The sequence below is a fragment of the Rhinopithecus bieti genome, unplaced genomic scaffold, assembly GCF_001698545.2.
Source record: "Rhinopithecus bieti isolate Rb0 unplaced genomic scaffold, ASM169854v2 scaffold_3062, whole genome shotgun sequence".
Lineage (NCBI taxonomy): Eukaryota > Metazoa > Chordata > Mammalia > Primates > Cercopithecidae > Rhinopithecus > Rhinopithecus bieti.
This window is the reverse complement of record NW_016804432.1, coordinates 4591892-4613902: the sequence shown is the minus strand read 5'-3', so window position 1 is coordinate 4613902 and position 22011 is coordinate 4591892. Positions and strand designations below refer to the sequence as shown.

At 37.7% G+C, this 22011-nt stretch overlaps 1 protein-coding gene across 1 annotated transcript in view; it reads left to right on the top strand.

Annotated features, from left to right (window-relative positions):
- Positions 1–3474: 3474 nt before the first annotated feature.
- The window catches only part of MTX2 (metaxin 2), a 71284-nt gene continuing 52747 nt past the window's right edge, over positions 3475–22011 (top strand). Inside the window, exon 1 of the mRNA XM_017868298.1 lies at positions 3475–3749. Within this exon, the coding sequence (XP_017723787.1) occupies positions 3710–3749 (40 nt within the window). The 5' untranslated portion in view covers positions 3475–3709. The remainder of the gene's footprint in view (positions 3750–22011) is intronic.

Sequence of the window (22011 nt, the reverse complement as noted above, 5' to 3'; positions counted from 1 at the left end):
GAGAAAATTAAAATGTAGATAAAATATCTTAGTATTTTAATCTTAATAAAGTGTATATTCATCATAATATTTTCTTATATTTAATTATTTTCTTATATTTAATACAGCAACATAAAAGTCTAGATTAGGGACATGAAAATATTCTATAATAGTTTTGCAAGAAAGTGATTTTATTAGGGCAAGCAACAAGACTATTAATGTCATGCATGGATATTTTATTTTAAAAATTGTGTAATTATTTTTTTAGTAACATATGGATTCCCCGGCACTTTTGTTTTATAACCTCATTCTTAAAAATTCTGGTGGCTTGTTTTCTTTTATTTCCCTCAATTGTGGTGATCTTAAACAGATCTTGAGTTTTAGATCTGCCATTCATTCTAATACAGATGCGTAAATATATTTTCTCCAGTTGCCTATTTATTACAAAGACAGTTTATTTGTGGGCACCATACAGACATCTGCATTTTATTGGACTTAATTTTTGGTAATAAAGACCTCCCACGTTACAGATTCTTTCCAGCCTAAATGTGCCTGTGTGGGAAGCAAAAGAACCGTCAGTCAGGGGAAAAAGAGAATCCATATGGTGCTCATGATTCTACTTCCCTGGCTTAAATGAAGAAAGAGTTGAGTATAGACAATGCCCCCAGCACATCTCTGTTTTTTTCTTCTGAAAAGCATGCTGCTATGGTTTGAATGTTTGTGTCCCTCAACAACTCATATGTTGAAACTTAATTGCCAATGTGATAGTATTAAGAAGAGATGGGGAATTTAGGAGGTAATTAGGTCAAGAGGGCTCTGCCCTTGTGTATGGGATTAGTGTCATCATAAAAGAGGCCCAAGGGAGTTTATTTGCCCCTTTTGCCTTCTGCCATGTGAGGACATGTCCAAGGTGCTATCTATGAGAACTGGGACCCCCAAGAAACTCGATCTACTGGTGCCTTGATCATGGACTTTCCAGCCTCCGAAAGTGAGGGCAGTACATTTCTGTTTATAAATTATCCAGACCAAGATATTTTGTTAGAGCAGCCCTAATGGACTAAGGCACTTGCCATAATAAAGAAGATTGGTGTCAGTTCCAAACCAGTACCTTTGAGTCAGCTCAGTTCATGCATGTACCATGCATCAAGCCATGGCTACTTAACTTAAATTTTAAGGGCACATTTTATTTTGCCTCTAATCTTGCTCTGTTTCTCTTGCATCTGTGTCTAGTCTCTGGCTCTTTCCAGTCTCTTCCACTTTGGGGCTCACTTCTACCCTTTGGATATGTTTGATTTTGGTTTCCCCAGTTGAATCTTCATTACTCTCCAGGGACTTTGGTTTAAGTTCCCACACAGGCCCTATGATATGGAGAAATCTTAAACTTCAAATCTGTCAAAAAGTAGTCAAAATATTGTGTCTTCAGCTTTATAAAAATGACAAACCAAAATTGATAATATAACTTAAAGTGATGATATGTCTTCTTCGTTATTACAGTTATACATAATTCTCCACTGTGAGGAGAACGGACAGGGCCAGAAAGCTTTTCTTTTGATTGATAACAAAGTACCTGGAACAGCTCATTTCTCTTGGTCAATAATACCTACGGGATGAGGAGGAAATTGAATCTCATGTATTCATTACCATCAGTGTTACCTCTCTCTGCACAAACAAGAAAAACCTATTAATATTACCTTCCCTGTATTTCTACTATTCACAGCTGTTTGTCAACTCTGAATTTCAGCTATAGAGAAGACACTACTTCTTACAACACTGCTGTGTTCATGTCAGTGTAAATTATTGGGTAAATTTAAATGCAGTTTAAGAAGCTTCCTTTTGCTGAGGGAAATGAAAATATGACTTAACCTTAAAAAACATTATGGGGCCGGGCATGGTGGCTCACGTTTGTAATTCCAGCACTTTGGGAAGCCAAGGTGGGTGGATCATGAGGTCAGGAGTTCGAAACCAGCCTGCCCAACACAGTGAAACCTGGTCTCTACTAAAAATACAAAAATTAGCCGGGCATGGTGGCACGCACCCGTAATCTCAGCTATTTGGGGGGCCAAGGCAGGAGAATCGCTTGAACCTGGAAAGTGGAGGTTGCAGTGGGCCGAGACCACGCCACTGCGCTCCAGCCTAGGTGACAGAGTAAGACTCTGTCTCAAAAAAAAAAAAAAAAAAAAAAAAAGAAATCATGTTAAGACAAGGTCCTACTGGATTAGGGTGGGGGTCCCTAACACAATGACCCACATGTTATTTCTCAAGGAGAGAGAAATCTGAACACATTGACATGCAGGGGGAATGCCATGTGATGTGGTGGCAGAAATTGGAGTGATGTATCTACAAGCCAAAGTACATGGAAGATTGCCGACAACCCCCTTCTCTGGAGCCTTGCAAGACAGCATAGTCCTGCTGACACCTTGATTTCAGACTTCTAGCCTCTAGAATTGTGAGAATGAATTTCTGTTGTTTAGCCAACCAGTTTGTGGTAATCTGGCAGCTCTGGGAAACCAACACACTAGTTAAGGAGGCAGAACAAACAGTAATAGAGATCTATGGATAAAAAGAATGGAAATATAGCTTTCTAAATGTCATGGACAGTAATTCTTAAAATACAGGTTTCCTCTGCAAAAATCTAGTAAGCTGTCTGACATTTTGATTTACTGTGTGATTTAAAATGAGTTACCTAACCTCTCTGAACCTGTTTCTCATCAGTGAAGGGGGCTTTGGGTTACCAGCTCTGAAGCCTGTCCCACTTGTAATACCACCAATCTGTAATTGTGTAATTTGAGAAGCTATTAGGTTAAGAGAAAGTCACTAAGGGAATTTAGTTTCTCCTGTATCTGCCCTGTTCACCCCCGAAGGTGAGAAGTGTGTGAAACTAAAGTATCTTATTCTCCAAGCTGAGCATCATTTCGGGTATATGTAGTTGAAGGACAAATTATCTTCTGGCTTAGGTGCTGCTCAAGCCTCCTTACTGCCAAGCATGTTTGAATAAATAAAAAAATGAACACCAATGTCTACCCACGGACTAATCAACCCAGCAATATAATGGAAAAGAGGGAATTCACGCAGCCTTGAATCTGGGCCTCAGAGGACTGCCTGGGCAGGCGGTTTAAATTCCTTAAGCCTATATTCTTATCCGTAAAATGGCGATATTATTACTTTAATGGGTTGTTGAGAGAACGAAGTCAAATAGAATATATGTATATATGTGTATATATTATATGTGTGTATATGTGTGTGTGTATATGTATATATGTTTGTGTAGATATATGTATATAAGTGCCTAGTATCCAGTGGACGTTTACAAATGTTACTTGCTTACAAAATTCTGGCTTACAGAAAGTACGCTAATAAATCTCCCAGATCCCCCTGCCAGTCCCCTGGGTGGGAGACTACTTGGATACTTCGCTTCCATCTGCGAAGCCCCAACGCAGAGCCTGGAATCGGGGGGACGCAGCTCGCAGCGCCTGCGCCCGGTAGGACGGCGCGGGGGCGGGGCCGGCGGAAGCGCTCGAGTGTCGTTATCGGCTGCGCCGGAAGTTCTTAGCCGGGCCTGGCGGTAACCTTCGGGGCGTCACTGTAGTTGCCGGTGCTGTTGCAGTGGGCTTTGCGGGGCTGAACCTCGGCGGGGCTAGGCTCGTTAACTGCCGAGAGTCGCCAGGTTTGCGGTGGAGGACGCTGAGGCCCGTGGGGGGCAGGCACACGGGCGCAGGGCCTCCCAGCCGACATGTCTCTAGTGGCGGAAGCCTTCGTCTCCCAGATTGCAGGTAGCGCGGGTGGCCGTAGACCCAGAAGGTGGCGGCGCGGTCTCGGGGAGCCGCGTGGGGTACAGGGCTGGAGCATTCCTCCACCCTTGTGGCATTATACGCTGAACCCAGCCCGGAGGGTGGAGGCAGGGACGGACTACCAACCTTATCTCACGTATGGGAAAACTAAGAAGGAGACACTTGGCCAAGGTCACTCACTCCGCAGGAGCTGGAGTCCCGTCTCCTTCCCTTGGGCGGTACTTTGTCCCACCTCCCCATTCCTTTGGGAGGTGCTGGAGTATGAGGAGGCGGCCTTGGATTGTGGGGGGCGTGACCACAGGGACAAGCATCTGAACGCTTCAGTCTAAGAGGAGGGGTAGTTTCTGGGTCTTGGTACCCAAAGTTTAAGGTGACTGTCACTAATCAGTTGTTACCTATTGTTGAGGGAACATCAGACTTCTTGCTTCCTCTCCCAGCGACACAGTAGTGCCATTTGCTAAGACTAGGAGTTATTTATTTATTTATTTTTTGAGACGGAGTTTTTCTTTTGTCACCGAGGTTGGAGTGCAGTAGCATGACCTGGGTTCCCTGCAACCTCCGCTTCCCGGGTTCAAGCAATTCTCCTGCCTTAGCTTCCCGAGTATTTGGGATTATGGGCACCTGCCACCACGTCTGCGCGGATTCATTGAAATATTTTTAAATCTGCTTGTACTTTAAAGAAATACCTTAGAGTCGGTGCACTGAAAATGACTGATGTATATAGATTTCTGATTTCTCTTATTGAGGTTCTTATTTATTGCCATGAAAGAAATTAAATATTGTTGAGAAAGTGAGGAGACCAAACATAGGTACTTTGAGATATAGGCTGATAGAATTAGTCATAACTCCCTAGCAGTGTTTTCAACATGAGTACAGTTATGAAGACAGTCACCACAATAAATAGGTACATTTGAAGTAATAAGATAGTATTTTGGAAATGGGAAGTACAGAATGTGTCATAAAATTTGCCGGAATGTTTTTTACTGTTTTGTGTTTGTGTAAACATACATTTCTTTTTTTTCCTTCTTCACTTGAAAATATTATTTTCTAGAAGAGAGAAGCTCCTACTAGATTGCAAGCTTCTTGAAAGTAGGGATCAAACTTATTTTATTCCCCATTGTATTCATAGTAAGTTGGTGCTCAGTAAATATTTGTAACCCAAATCAATGACTAATCTTGAGATTTCAAGGAATGATTATTTCCATTTTTACCATTCATATTGAAAACAAAATCAGGCTTATATAGTTAGATCAGCGATTTAATTTAATTTAGTTTGCTACTATGTTAAAAAAAAAAAAACTTCACAGTGTATGTTGAGAGTGGTTCACTATGTGCATGTGTCCTAATGTGTGATTTCTTTTAATGAGAAAATGATGAATGTCTTTTAATAAACTTTTGATACTGCTTTAAGTAGTGACGTTTAGACATTTCTAGGCATTTTGTCTGTCTGCCGTCTTAGTTATTTGTAGTGATCTGTTACTCTAGGAGGAAGCATTGAAAGATGGATAATTCAATAAATGGTGTTGGAACAACTCGTAAGTCATTACACCACATGAATAAATTCCAGATAGATTAAAGATCTAAATATAAAACAACAAAATTGTAATAAAATAATTAGGGGAAAACATAGATTATTTTAATAATTCTTGGATAGCAGAAGAGGTCTAAGCAAAACTTAAGAATTCATAATCCATAAGAGAAAAAATTGGCAGATTTGATTGCAGAAAGAATTTTAAAACTTTGATAAAAGACTTCTTAAGTTACTACAAATAAGAAGAAGACAAACCAACAGAATCAAGGACAAAGGATTGGAACAGGCATTTCACAAAAGGGTGAAATATAGATGGACAGTGAACAGATGAAAAGATGTTCTGTGTCACTAATAATGTATAGCATCCTCCCGCCCCCTCATCAGATGGACAAAAGTGAATATGATTTCTAGTACTAATAGGGCATGGGGAAAACAGTTACTCTCAAACTATTGGTTCTGTAAGTTAGTATTACTTTTTGGTAACTTAATGTAGCAATATTTATTAAAATGACATTCTCTGTCCTGAAAATTCTACTTATGGGGGTTTATCTGATAGAAATGTAAAGACCAGTACTTAAAGAAATATACAATAATATTAATTGCAGCATTATTTGTAATAGCGAAAAATTAGAAATGTTTTAAATATATGTCAAATTATTGTGTACCAGTCCAGCAATTCCACTTATGGTCATGTATCCAAAGGGATTGAAATTGTCTAAGAGGTATGTGCACTCCCATGTTCATTGCAGCAGTATTTACAATAGCCAAGGTATGGAAGCCACCCAGGTGTTTATCAGTGGATGAATGGATAAAGAAAATGTATATAAGATACAATGGAATACTATTCAGCCTTAAAAAAGAAGGAAACCCTATCATTTGTGAAAGAATGGATGGATCGGGAGGACATTATGCTAAATGAAATGAGCTAGACAGAAAGACAAGTAGTGATCTAAAATCTAATCTTTTTAGGGAAATCTAAGAAAGTTGATCTCCTAGAAACAACACAAAGGTGGTTACCAGAGGCTGAGGGGACAGAGGTGGGAGATGGGGAAGAGGAATGGAGAAGAGGAGATGTTGATCAAAGTGAACAAAGTATGTTAGACTAGAAGAAAAAATTTTAGTGATCTATTGCACTGCAAGGTGAGCACAGTTAATAATAATGTATTATGTATTTCAAAATTACTAAAGGCTTAGATTTATAATATTCTCACCACAAAAATTTAAGTTGGTGTGGTGACGGATATATTAATTAGCTTGATTTATTCTTTCTATTCTTTGATTTATTCTTTAGATCAAAATACCACATTGTACCTCCTAAATATACACGGTTATTATTTGTCAAAACATACAAAATTATGATACGGTCACATTTTACAGATCCAAAATGAAGAGGTGTATTTGTTAAATACATTGTCTTGAAAGCTATGGTCATATTAAGTAAAAAGTTATATATTTTGTATGAACTCATGAAATCTATATAAACATACGTATATTTATATATGTTAAGAATATTCAACTAATTTTAAGTAGAGATTGGGATAATAAAAATAGAGTGTTGGTAGAGGGTGGAGGAACTTTATTTCTGAATTGTTTGGATTACTATAGTGTGCATAGTTTTGTAATTTAAATGATTGTAATTGTTAAAATTTTTAAGATTATATTTTGTCAAGAAGTGACATTACATTATGGATAAGGAGGCTGTCTTAATCTGTTTTGTGTTGCTATAACGGAATACCACAGACTAGGTAAGTTATAAAGAAAAAAAATTTAAGTCTCACATTTCTGGAGGCAATGAACTCCAGCTTCAAGGTGCCAGTATCTGATGCGAGCCTTTGTGCTGCATTATCCTGTGGCAGAAGGTGAAAAGGCCAGGGAGGGCAAGAGCCAGGGACTGAGAGGGCTGAACTTGCTTTTATAACAACCTACTCTTGGGATAAAGAGATGAATCCATTCATGAGGGTGGAGCCCTCATGACCTAATCACCTCTGAACAGTCCCACCTCTTAATACTGTCAGAGTGGCAATTCCATTTCAGCATGAGTTGTGGAGGGGATATTCAGACTATAGCAGTGGTTAAAGTAATAATTTATCAGAAACACTATGTTTGACTTGTAAATGACTTACGAATGTGACTCAAATCCAGCAACTGTTCTCAATATTCTGTTTCTGGTAGTACAGGTTAGAGATATGTGTCTATGTAGACCTATTATAACTTAAGTAATTATAAATCGGTTTTTGTAATTGAGAGCTCTAATTTATAGTGTATTTAACACTTTGCTTATTACCCTTCCTTCCTGTGGACATGAGCTAACACTGAGTATTTCTTTTGGAAATGTTTAACGATATCTGGCATCTCTCTGTGGTATTCTTGAAGTGACTTCTTTGAGATCCTTATTCATAAGGATATCTTTTTAGAAGTCTTCTCTGAACTCCCCAGTTTAAGTGAACTGCTTCTGTCTCCTTACTACCAGTATTTCCCTCGCCAACTTTTTTCAGTTATTATTCCTAAATAGTACTTACTCTATCCATTTCTACTGCTATTACCTTAGTTCAAAGCTTTGTCATTTTTTGCTTAGATAACTGTAGTAGTCTCTGAATTGATTTCTCTGCTTCCAGTGTGGCTTCCTTCCAGTAGAGTCCCTGCACTGCAAGCCTCGTGGGTTTTTTGTTTTAATTTTCCTTAAAAAAAAAAACAAAAAAACAAAACCTCCTCTTGTTTTAACATTTAGTTGGTTTCCGTTTGTCGGTAGAACAGCCTCATGTCTTGTCACTTCTTTCCTTGCCCCTTGCCTGAGATGTCCACTTTGCTTGAATAACTCCTGTTCATCCTTTAAGACTCTGGGCACCATTTTAACCATTTAATGTAAGTCTACTTGACGTTTTTTTCCTGTCAAATGAGAAAGGTTTGTTGTCGAGTTTTTTTTCCTAATAATGATAATGATATGTTGCCATTATGGAAAATGAAAACAATCCAGAGATAAAGTAAAAATTACCTGAAATCATACCACCCAGATTAAGACTTTAAAATTCCATCCTCATCATTAAAACTTTGATGAACAAAGCTATTTCATTCTCTTTCCCTGAATTAAAAAAGTTGATGTAATATATAATATGCATAATTTTTTGTAACCTGTTTTGTCATATATTGGGATCTCTTTTCATGTCTGTGAATGGAATTACACATCATCATTTTAAAATGGTTATATAGTATTTCATTGTAATGAAGAAGCCAAAATTTACTAATATAGTATTACTCAGATGGGTATGTAGGGAGTTGTTATCAGTTAGTTCAACCAGAGAAGCAGATGTACCAGGATATCTGTTTCTTTCTTTAGCCACACACACACACATGCATGTATGTGCATACACAAACACATGCAAAGAATTGACTCTTAATGTGGGGGCTGGCAAAGTAAGTGCAAAGCATGCAAGGCAGGCAGTCAGGATGGGGAGATCCAGGACTAAGAGAGCACTGGCAAGACTGGGTACTGCTTGGAGTGTCTGATCCCAGGGAGGACTTAGAACCTTTTTTAAAGAGCTTTCAACTGATGAAATCAGGCCACTTAGGATACTCTCCCTTTTGATTAATGTAAAGCTAACTAAGTAGGGACTTCAGTTATATCAGCAGAATCCCTTTATGGCATCACCTAGATTAGGATTAGAAAAGCTAGGAGGAAGTGTGTGTCTGCTACAAAATGACTGTTGCCGCGCTTCTCTTCCCGGCACCTGGCAGAGAATGTCCCTTGTAGCCCACTTTAACTGGAGACGTAGTAGAAAGGGAATTTTGGGAAGTGTATTCAGTGTAGGTAAGCTGATGTGTCCCAAAGCCATCACATGTGTGTGTGATTTTGGTCTGTTGTAAGCAGTGCTTACATAAACATATTTATGCATCTGTTCAGTCGTTTTTTGGAATATATTTGTTAAAGTGGAAGATAATTTTGAATTTTTCTTTTAGCTTAATATGGAAAGAAATGGTAAGTTATCTTTTGAATGAATAGTTGTTTCTCTACATGATGATGTACTGGATTTAGATTTTTTTTTTTTTTTTTTTTTTTTTTTTTTTTTTTTTTTGAGATGGCGTTTTACTCTTGTCACCCAGGCTGGAGGGCAGTGGCACAATCTTGGCTCACTGCAACCTCTACCTCCCGGGTTCAAGTGATTCTCCTGCCTCAGCCTCCTGAGTAGCTGGGATTACAGGTGTCTGCCACCATGCCCAGCTAATTTTTATATTTTTAGTAGAGATGGGATTTCACCATGTTGGCCAGGCTTGTCTTGAACTGCTGGCCTCAAGTGATCCGCCTGCCTTAGCCTCCCAAAGTTCTGGGATTACGGGTGTGAGCTACTGCGCCTGGCCTAGAATTTTAAAAGAAGGATAAAAATGGACCTGGATGTTAAAAAAATATTTTATAACCTGTATATTTAAGTTTTCATTTTTTTAATGGCAAGATTTTTCAATACATTACTCACATTTTTTTTTTTCTTTAATTTCGTTCTTACAGTCAGTTGGGTATGAATATATCATAGGGGAGGATTGTGTAATCCCATTTGGGCTACATGACCACATTTGGAGCAGCTAAAAGGGTAGAGTACCTGGGTGGACAGGCCTAACTCACTTGCCCATCCTTGTGCCAGTAGTGGCTCCAGGTATTAGGGCTCCATAGTGCCACCAGATACATAAAAGAAGGGAGAGAGGTGTAGAGCACTAAACAGCGGAAATTGGCTGCAGTGTGGATTGCTTCCTTCCCCTTGCTTTTATACTTTCTGTGGATTTTGCAGTGAAAAGTCTAACCTGGGTTCTTATTCAGCTACTTCCTAGCTGTGTGAACTTGGGCAAATTACTGCCTGTTTAAGCCTGAGATTTCTCATTTGTAAAATGGTGAAAATAATAATACGTTACTTTAAAGACACAATTTTGGTAAAGCTTTAAAAAGTTATTTGTAAATAACATATAATTTAATTCAATAATAGGAAGCATCTACATAGTTATTGCCGTTATTAAAATTACTTAGGAATGTATCCTAGAATACTTTGTTATTCCAGGATATTTATTTCAAGATATATGCTTCAGCCATGTTTATCTTCATTATAAAATTGAATCTTGGTGTAAGTCATATTGGTGGTCTGTTAATTAGAATTGCCATAGCTGGTTACTGATAATAACAGAAAGCTTTTGAGCTACTGTGTTAAATGATTTATGTATGTAATTGCTAATAATAACAATTTGGTCTTGTTAGATAGGTATTTTGTGGATATGAATTCTGAAACTCAGTATAAAGATTAGGAGTAAGGTCATTGGAGTAAGAGCTGAGTTCTAAGCTCAATCCTGCTTATTGTTCTGTGATCTTGGACAGGCCTTTCTAGTCCTCAGTTTCCTCATTTGTAAAAGGGGATAATAGATTTTACAATGTATATTAAGTGTCTAGTATAGGGTGGTCGATAATAAATGTTCAGTACATGTTACTTTCTGTTGTTACTTTTATTGCCCAGGAGCCTTTCATCTTATAGTAAGGAGTCCTTTGAGGATATTAACTCTTAACATCTTGTATCCCATTATCATTTTGGACAGAAGAAAATGCCCAAAGTATTCTTATTTTTCTTTACTCATATACCATCTTTTCTGATTTATTACTCCACTGGTGCCTTGCCATATTTTAAGCACATCAGTTAGTTTCATCATACTATAATTTATTAATCTTTTGAAATAAGCATGATATCTGTTCTGTTCTTTATTTAGAAGCTCAGTAAACTATATAAAGGATGAAAAAAGAGGCCGGGCGCGGTGGCTCAAGCCACTGTATCGCAGCCACTTTGTGAGGGCCAGACGGCGGACACGAGGTCGGGACGACTCGAGACCCATCCTGGCTAGCACCGGTGAAACCCCCATCTCTACCGCTAAAAATTACGCGAAAAAAACTAGCCGGGGCGAAACGTGGCGGGCGCCCTGTAGTCCCCAGGGCTACTCGGGAGGTGAGGCAGGAGACAATGCGTATACCGGAGGCGGGAGTTGCAGATGAGTTAGATCGGCCACTGCATCCCAGCCTGGCGACAGAGTGAGGATCGTGCTCAAAAAAAAAGAAAAAAAAAAAAAAATGTAAAACTTAAAAAAAAAAAAAAAAACAAAAAAAAAAGGATGAAAAAAGATATGGTCGGAATATTCCATTTATCTCATTGTGGGCATTTGGGTGCTTAATTATTTAAATTTATTAATAACTTCATTTAAGCAGTAGCATTAATTTATAGTATGAGCTAGGAAAGTAGTTTTGCAGGGTTCCATGGAACCCATATGTAAGCATCTTGAAAGTAAGTGTGATCAAAACGGGTATGTTCTTAAAAATTTGTTTTTATATTGGTAATAAAGTGCTTTCATTCCGTCTCTCTTCACATGAGTACTGGGGAATCTGGACTGTAAAAGCATTCAGAAGAGTTCCAGAGGCTAAAGGAAGTACAAAATATAGGTTTGGCTTTTGTAATATAGAAGTGATGCTATTGCTCACAGTGAAGAAAATGATGGTAAAGGTTTGTACATCCATGTATCAGAATATTTAGTGATGACAGGTGCAACAGATAATTGAAAAAATACAGTGCATTAAATTCTTTTTTTTGAGATGGAGTTTTGCTCTTGTTGCCCAGGCTGGAGTGCAATGGCGTGATCTTGGCTCATCACAACCTCTGCCTTCTGGGTTCAAGTGAGTCTCCTGCCTCATACTCCTGAGTAGCTGGGATTACAGGGATGTGCCACCACACCTGGCTAATTTTGTATTTTTAGTAGAGGCCTGGTTTCTCCAGATTGGTCAGGCTGGTCTCGAACTCCCAACCTCAGGTGATCTGCCCACCTCGGCCTCCCAAAAGTGCTGTGATTACAGGTGTGAGCCACCGTGCCCAGCCTTAAATCTTTTGCTCTTGAAAATAAAGATATTTTGTTATTTTTACGTAGTATTTTGGGGATTTTCCAGTATTGAGGAATTCACTGAGGAATTATTAAAAAGTTATTGAACTGACCGTTAAGTTTCAGAGAATTAAAAAAAAATCATATTAGTCATATGAATAATCTTACACAGTTGTGCTTATGACTTTGGAGATACGAAGCTGAGATTGAATGGTGCAGATGGTAAAGCAAAACAGTGACAAAATAGGTTATACTTCACACTAGAGGCAAGATATAGTTTATTGACAGCAGTGGATCCTATACTTTATTATGCTGTATTCCTGAGTAGGTTGAAGCTAATTTTTTTTTTTTTTGAGATGGAGTCTTGCTCTGTTGCCCAGGCTGAAGTGCAGTGGGGTAATCTCGGCTCACTGCAACCTCTGCCTCCCAGGTTCAAGTGATTCTCCTGCCTCAGCCTCCCAAGTAACTGGGATTATAGGTGCCCACCACCACACCTCGCTAATTTTTGTATTTTCAGTAAAGACGGGGTTTCACCGTGTTGGCCAGGCTGGTCTTGAACTGCTGACCTTATGTGATCTGCCCGCGTCGGCCTCCCAAAGTGCTGGGATTACAGGTGTGAGCCACCCCACCTGGCCAAAACTAAATTCTTAAGAGCAATGTTATGTAAATTTTTGAAAACTTGGATAATAAGATCCCTTCAAAGGTGGAATAGTTCATAGGCTGTAAATTTGAGTTTACATTTTTCTTTTTTTTTTTTTTTTTTTTTTTTTTGAGACCGGAGTCCCGCTCCTGCCGCCCCAGCAGCTGGAGGAGGCAGCTGGCCGTGATCTTCCAGTCTCACTTGCGATGTCTCCGCCTCTGGGTTTACGCCATTCACTCTGTTTTCTGCCTTCAGTCCTCCCGAAGTAGTCTGGGACTTACAGGCTGTGCCGCACTACTTTTTCTGCTCTCCGTGTTCTCAGTTTTTTAGTATTTTAGTTAAGTAGATGGGGTTTCAACTCTGTGTTAGCCAGGATGTTCTCGATCTCCTGACTACTTTTTCGTTGATTCTTCGCTTTTTCCTGCTCCGGCCTTTCCCTCTCGGCCTCCCAAAGTGCTGGGATTACAGGCTTGAGCCACCGCGCCCGGCGAGTTTAATTTTCTTAATGTGATTTATTAACATATTATACTCTGAAATTACGTGATTTTTAGTTGTTAACTTAAAACTTTGGTGATGGGTGCCCCATAAAATCTGTCAGTCTTACTTGAAGACTTTTGAGTTATTAATATTAGCCCAAGCTTGCCATATTTTGGTGAAAATTGAAAGAAAATGCCACCAAACTTCTTAATATTTTTCAAACACTTTTGAAATGTCTTGATAAGCGGTTATCAGATGGACTGAAGATGTCAAATACAGATGAGATATTGAAAATTCAGGCTTCTCATTTTTTTGTTCAAAGACAGAAGTTATAATATTCAGAAAATCCAGCAATAGACATTTATATGTAGAAGAGAAGTATTTGCCTTGCTAGTAAGAGAAATGCATGCTTTAATTTTTTGTTGCTTTGTAAATGAGCCTCTCCTCTATTCTTGAACACTTTTCTTATTTTTATATGCTCTATAAATGAATGATGGTTTTGAACTTTTTTACATCAGTAATAAAATGAAATTTGATTGGTTAGTAATAAAGAAGCTTCTTTTCATAAAAACAATCATTTTGTCATGACAATTCTCATTAGCTGTAACTGTGTTGGCAAAATAGAAACCATAAAATGCATTTCACTGTTTTTATGCACTTAGCTATGTTTTTTTGCTGATTATATATTTTATGTCTAAGAACTTGTATAAGCCAAATAATTTCTTCATAACTTAATCTGTCTTTAGATGGAAAAAAATAGACTTTTGATGTGTATGTTTATTCCAGTGGATATAGTATCTTTGAGTATTACAATGGTATTTACCCCCACATGGTCATATTTTATTACCTGGTCAATTTAGAGCACTAATTAGAACTTTATATGAATAAATTGTATCATTTTTATAACATGAAGAGGCCATTATTATTCAAACAGTGTTTATTTCTGTAAAGTAATATTGGTGGCTGACTCTTCAATGATCCAGCCATTTTTTGATCTCCATTTCTTTTGATTGTTAGCTTTTATGTTATAGAAAAATGTTTTGGCATCATGACTTATAAGTAATGTTTCTAACTTTCTTATTTTATACATTTGAAGAAAGATTATGTGTCTTTATAAGAAATAACATGAAAATAAAAGTTGCTATCTAGTTTTTCATTAGATGCTATCATTGTTATTTTAACTGTTACTGTTACTACTGTTCATCGATTTAAGATTCTAATTTGGCTAGTCCAGGAGAACTAGTTACATAATGTTAACTATTTAAGTGATAATTGACATTTGTTCTTACATTGAGATTGTGAATTATTTTTGATGTATTTTCTCCCTAAGCAGTTTTCTCCTTTTTGCCATCTACTTGCACTGATTTTACTAGCATTTGGTGGCTGTTTGGAAAATGTAAAATAATTTTAATATTAAAATAAATATTTAGAAAAGGTGCTAATGTGTGAGAAATTACAGAATGCAGATTAAAGGCAAATATAAAGTATGCTTTCATTATTTACTGTTTTGGATTATCTTTGTATCATAGGTAAATGACTATTGGTCTGACTTTTATGAAAAGATATAGTTAGATTTGACTTTAGCTAGAGTTGTTTCTCTCTTGGAGTCTCTTTTGTTTCCTCAATCTGTGAATAATATAGCAACTGCCATTCAGGTCAGTTTTTAAAGATGGTTGTAAGCCATTCTAGTCACTGGGTACCAAATCCTGGAGGTCAAGGAGTCATGGTGATGCGGTCAGCAAATTGGAGATACAGTGAGATTTCAGGAAGGCAAAGATTGAAGATACTGGATTAATAAAGTGAAACTGACTGGAGGGAAAGTGCAAGTGTCAAAATCTATGTCTGAAGCAGTAAAGTGGAATTTATAAACGATGTCAGGAGTCAGCTTAGTAACTGATTTAGATAAACAGGGAATTCTGAAGCTTCAGATGAGTCAACGTTTTGTGTGATTAATAGTAACTATCAAAAGTCTTAACTGTCAAGTTACTTTTGCGGTGTAACAAACCACTCTAAATTTAGGGGTGTATAACAGCCACTTTCTTATGTTCATGGATCCTGTGGGTTAGTAATCCAGACAGGGCACATGTTGCGAGTGGCACAAGGTGAGACATAACCATATCCACACACATTTGTGTCTTTCCACAAGGTCAGACTTTTATTGATGCTTATTCAGTCATAAAAGCAATAAGAAACATCGAGTTGCTTAAGGAGGCAATTCTCCTTAGTACTACCTGTTGACTCAGTAGTCAGAGCTGTGGCACATAGACTAAACCAATCCACAAGTCAGTCAATATTGCAAACCGCACGTAGTAGTATACTTAATATATAAATGTTATGGATTAAAATTTCCACATCAAACAGTAACATTTAACATCAAGAGAAAAGGAGACAGGAAAAGATATAATGAACCAGTCTAAGGAGAGCGTCATGGACAAGGATAGTGTCCTGGGCTTATTTGGACAGTTGTCAGTGTCTTGCAAGGAAGAGTTCTTGATTTGGGCAGAGCATTTGGCAGCAGATGCTGGGTGCTGATCTTGAGTGACTGCCAGACAGTGTCTTAAGATGGCCATCTTGAGTTGGTGGAGTTCTGCTCTTTTTATGGCCCTCAAATCTTCTGGTGAGGACTGATAGTAAAAAGTGTGTCTGGTTATGTCTTTATCTGGTTGGTACGTGTAGTCTCTGTTGATTAGATGAACATGTGGTCCCTGTTGGCATGATGCCTTTTTAAATGTAAGGTGGAGTCTTTTTCTAAGATAGGGTTATTTATGTATTGGGTGCCGTATACAGCACAGGAAAGATGGTTTGTCTCTCACTCATGATGTCTGGGTCTTCAGCTGAAAAGACTCAAAGGCTGGGAATGATCCAGTGGTTGAGGGTTGGAAACATCTGGAAGCATCTTCACTTATATATCTGACAATTGATTCTGGCTAGAACTTCAGCTGGGGTAGTTTTCTGGAATGCTTACATGTGGCTTCATGTGGCTTGGCTTCCTCACAGCTTGGTGGCCTGAGAGTAGTCAGACTTTTTATGTAGTGACTCAGTGTACCACATACAAGTGCCTAAGCTAGCAAGGTAGAAGTTGCATCACCTTTTATAACCTACTCTCAATTGTCCTGCAGCATCACTTCCACAATATTCTGTGGGTTACAGTGGAGCTACAAGCCGGCCCAGATTCAAGGGAAGGAGAATTGTAGGACAGGAATTACTGTTGTGGACGTATTTAAGACATATACTTTGCCACAGTAACCAAGGTGGTACTGCCTCTTTTCGTTAGATCTGGGAACTGACAAGGCACACTCATGACTGAATAGAGGTTCTAAAGAAGGATGGGGATAGATGGGGAGTTGGGGGTGAGTAGCGTGGGTGGTCTTGTACATTGTAATTAGTTACCTCTGGACCTCTCTGAAGCTAGTGATGCTTGCCCAAACATGCATGCATATACGAATACTCCTTTATTCTCACCAAAGGCCTATTATATGGAAAAATTGAGGATGGAGTTAAGAAAAGTATAGTTTTCAAATACTCTGTGTGTCTTTGGTTAGGAACCACTGAATGATTTGGAGAGAAAGTGAATTCTTGAGTTTACACTGTTGAATTTGGTACCCATTGTTGAGATGTTATCATTCCTTAAATTGGTTCAGTGATTTTATTTTTAGAGTTTTAACAGTTTTTTTTTTTTTTTTTTTTTTTTTTTTTTGGCTGTCAGATACCTTTCAGGCTTTAGATAGCAAAAGACCTGCTTGTATTTTCTGCAGAATATGTTTGTTGAGTACCTAATTTATGCTAGGTGCTCTGCCAGGTGCTGGGAGTGCAAAAATAAGTAACAATTCTTGCCTTTCGTGAGCTTATATTCTTTTGCAGAAATAGATCGTTTTAATATGAAGAGCTATATCCTATAGTAGAAATCTGCACAGAGGTATCTAGTTTAGTAAGCCTTTGCTGAACATTTTGCCTCCCTTTCCTCAAACTGCGTTGGGGGTGTTAGGTTTTTGGTAGATATCTAAACTCATCTTCATGCCCCCTACCTTCTATCTGGCATGCTTTGGATTCTTTTTTTGGATCCAATTCAGATTTCATCTCCTTTTGTGAATTCTTTCTTGTTTTCCTCAGGCAAATTTAGTTATTTCTTCATGAATATTTCTATGGGCTTTATACACACTTTTGTTCTAATGTGGATATTAAGAATTATTGATTGAAAATATGCTGTGAGCTGGAGACTTTATAGGGTACTTACATAGTTTATCTACTTTTTTTTTTTTGAGATGGAGTCTTGCTCTTTTGCCCAGACTAGAGTTCAGTGGCACGATCTCAGCTCACTGCAACCTCCATCTTCTGGGTTCAAGCGATTCTCCTGCCTCAGCCTCCTGAGTAGCTGGAATTATAGGCGCGCACCACCACGCCTGGCTAATTTTTGTATTTTTAGTAGAGAAGGGGTTTCACTATGTTGGTCAGGCTGGTCTCAAACTCCTGACCTTTTGATCTGGGCACCTTGGCCTCTCAAAGTGCTGGGATTACAGGCATGAGCCATCACGCCTGGCCAATCTAGTTTTATTCTTCCAATAACCTAACAAGATAATTAATATTTCCCTCTTTTACAGTGAGGTAATTGAGACAGGAATAGGTTAACCAGTTTGGCCAAGATAACTCATACAATCAGTTGTAGAATTGGGAGGGGAAGCCAGGTATGTGTGACTCTGAAATGTATGTTTTTTCCCTACACCACCTGTATTTGCTTAATGTATTTTAAATGGTTATGTGTACCTTAGTCACCCCTAATCCCAACTCCCTCTTTGTTCTTCACTTGCTCAACAAAATTAGATCCTAGAGGGCAATGATAGTTTTATATTCATCTTTGTCTTTGTAGTATAGTTTTGGGTACATTTTGGATGTTTATCACCTGTTTGTTCATTTAAATGCTTTTAATATTTTTTAGGGGGACTCCTCTGAGCATTTTCTACTGTGTTCTCATATTCATAGGGAAAGTCTTTGATGGAAAGACTGTTACCTCATTTCCTGTTTTCTTCTTGGAGAATCTTAGTTTTGTTAACATTTCAGGCAGTATAATAATAAGTCAGATTCTCTGTGGGGGATAATTTGTTCTATAACTAGCTGGGAGTAATGAAGGAAGAGGAATAGTTTTTTGGTTAGCTAGCTTGATATGAGATAGCAAAGTATATGTACAGTACCTGGAACCATAATCACGTAGTAGATACTTAAAAAAAAATAGATGCTATCATTACAGTGATTGTATTTGGTTTAGATGGGAAGAACTACTTAGTTTGAAGGATATTTGTTTTCTATCTCTAGAGTTAGATTTAGAGAACCATTAAACTATCGCACTGTGAAGGTTAATGTTGTTGAGGTCTGATAGTTGTGTGGGGCTGTTTTTGTATCTGTTTTTTGGCCAGATGGCTTGGACCTTTACTCTTAACCAGCTGTTTTTCTATAGATCTGCTGTTGATCTCATATTCATTTTTAGTTCTGCGAAAAGCACAGTCATTTTAAATTTCAGATTACCATTTTGAAAATGAAAATTAAAAGTTTGAGTACCAACTACAAGACTCTTCTCTGTTAATTTATCATAATCATATGCAGTTGGCCTGCTTTTTATTGGAAATTAATGAAAATAATGGATTTTTTTTTTCTTTTGTGATGGAGTCTTGTTATGTTGCCCAGGCATGCCTCAAACTTCTGGGCTTAAGGGATCCTTCTGCTTCAGCCTCCCAAGTAGCTGGTATTATAGGTGCACACCACCATGTCCAGCTATGATGGATTATTTTTATAATGGATCAAAGTCTAAACATAACCATTTGAGAACATGACACATACATACTTATTAAGAAAGAATGGAAGGTTTTAAATTTGACTTGTATTTATTTACTTTACCCTGAGTTATTGGCTTGTTGGTGCTGTGAATTTGTTTTCTTGACCCTTGTTAACCTCTAGAAGTTTGTCAGGTTTATGAAATTGGTCCTTGAATACCATTTTGAAATTGATCTCTAGTTATAAATAGATAGATATCACAACTGATACTCATAATTCCTAACTGATTTTTACTTTCCTTATCTACTACTTTTAATGGAAAAACTATCGTGTTACCACTTTGATTCCAAAGTAAGTGTGGCCTGAGTTCATTTATCTTAAAGGCTTTTTCTTGAACATTGTAAAATAGCAACATGTTATACTAAGGCATGTTTTAAAACATGGCTTTAAGCCATAGCCACAATGCTTAAGGAGAAAAAGATGGTCAAAAATATTCTTGAAAAAAATTTATCTACACACATCCTTACTACCATTTTCTCTGAGATAAATGAATGAAAGAGATAAAAAGAACATAATCTTATCTCAAGTGCCATCTGTGTCTCTAGGATAGTCTTTGTTGTGGTGTTCACAGACCATCTGCATCAGATTTACCAGGAATGCTTGTTAAAGATGCAGATTTTTGGTCCTCATCTCTACAGTATCAGAATTTGAGTTTAGGAAATACATAACTGTATCAAGTTCCTCAAGTGTACAGGAAGAGTTGAGAACTACTGTTGTAAGATAATTATAATTGCTTTAATTCTAATAATTATTACCCAAGAATGTTTATTTGTGAGCTCTGCAGGAGGTTAGCTAATTTAGTTGTGTGTTCACCGTAGAGTAATACTACTTGGGTTCAAATCCTGGCTGCTGTCACTTACTAGCATTGTGACTTTGGACAAACTACTTATGCTTGTGCCTCAGTTTTCTTATTGTAAAATTGGGAAAATAATAATAGTATCTACCTCATAAAGTTGTGGGGTGTTTAATATATGTCAAACACTTACATGTACAGTAAGTACAATAAGTCTTTTAAGATTTTCTATTCAGCTTTCTTGAGATATAATTCACATACCCTTTTAAATTTATAATTCAATGATTTTTAGTATATTTACATAATTGTGTGACTATTACCACAATCTTTTTTTTAATTTTCCACTCACCTCTCCAGTTACCACAGTCTAACAGTAGGTTTCCATCACCTCCAAAAGAAACTTCTTGCCCATTTGCAGCCACTCCTCATTGCCACCACCAACTTGAGTCAACCATTGGTCTACTCTGTTTCTGTAGATTTGCCTCTTCTGGACATGTCATGTAAATGGAATCATATGTTTTCTTTTGTGTCTGGCTTTTTTTTTTATTGGACGTAATGGTTTTTGAGGTTCATCCATGTATTCATGTTGTAGCATGTATCAGTACTTACTTGGTTCTTATTGCCAAAAAGTATTCCATCATATGGATATACTGCGTTTTGTCTGTCGATTCACCAGTTAATGAACGCTTGAGTTGCTTTCCTTTTTGACGATTGTGAATAATGCTACTATGAACATTTGTATATATGTCTTTATGTGGATATTTATTTTTATTTCCCCTGGGTGAATACATAGGAGTGTAATTGTTGGGTCATATGGTAAAATTCTGTGTTTTAACATTTTGAGAAACTGCCAGACTTTTCATGGTCCCACCAAGCAACATGTGAGAATTTTCAATTTCTCCACATTTGCAAAACATTTGTTATTGTCTGTCTTGTTGATTATAACCTTCTTATTGGGTGTGAAGTGGCATCTCATGGTGGTTTTGATTTGTATTTCCCTAATGACTAATGATGGTGAGTATCTTTTCATGTGCTTTTTGGCGGTTTGTATATCTCCTTTGGAAAAATGGCTATTCACATTCCTTGCTCAATTTTAAAAATTGGGTTATGTTGTCTTTTTATTACAGGGTTGTAAGAGTTTCTTACATATTTTGGATATATGCTGTATGAGTTTTGCGGAATCTTAATTGCTATCATTATCATAATCATCATCTGCCTAAATAGAAGTCTAGTTTGCATTTGGCCGGGAGATAGATTCTAGTTATTCTCTGGTTTTATTGGGCTCCAACTTTGGTTGTGAGAGGGAAGTTCTGCCTTCATTTTTCTGTGTTTTCAATCTTTGTTGCTTTTCATCTTGTGCTTCTAGAATGGCAGGGTATTAAGACCCATCTGCCTTGGGTATTCTACTGTCCTCATTCATTCATTATTACTCACTCTGAGTCTTTTTTTTTTTTTTTTTTTTTTTTAATTCTCGAGATGAAGTTTCGCTCTGGTTGCCCAGGCTGGAGTGCAGTGGCACGATCTTAGCTCACTGCAACCTCCGTTTCCCAGGTTCAAGCGATTCTCCTGCCTCTCAGCTTCCCAAGTAGCTGGGATTATGGGTATGCGCCACCATGCCCTGCTAATTTTATATTTTGTATTTTTAGTAGAGATGAGGTTTCACCATGTTGGCCAGGCTGGTCTCGAACTCCTGACCTCAGGTGATTCACCCACTTCAGCCTCCCGAAGTGCTGGGATTACAGGCATGAGCCATCACACCCAGCCCACTCTGGGTCATTTTAATCTTTTGCTTACTACCTTGTTCCAAATGAATGGGTTGCTGGAGATAGTGAGTTATTTGTGGAATATTATTTGAGTTATTTGCCGTAGTTCAGTAAATTGGAATTCATTTGGTATTTTGGAGATTATACACTGTCGTGTATGTTTTTTTCTTGGTTTTTGTGTAATGTGTAGCCCAAACAGAATTAAGCCTTGTTATATGTATACCAGATAATATTGTCATAATGAGGTAGACTTCAGTATTTTTTAGTGGTTTTAACTTCAGGCATTGTAAAGGTACACATAAGGAGACAGGCCACATGTACCTCTAAAATAG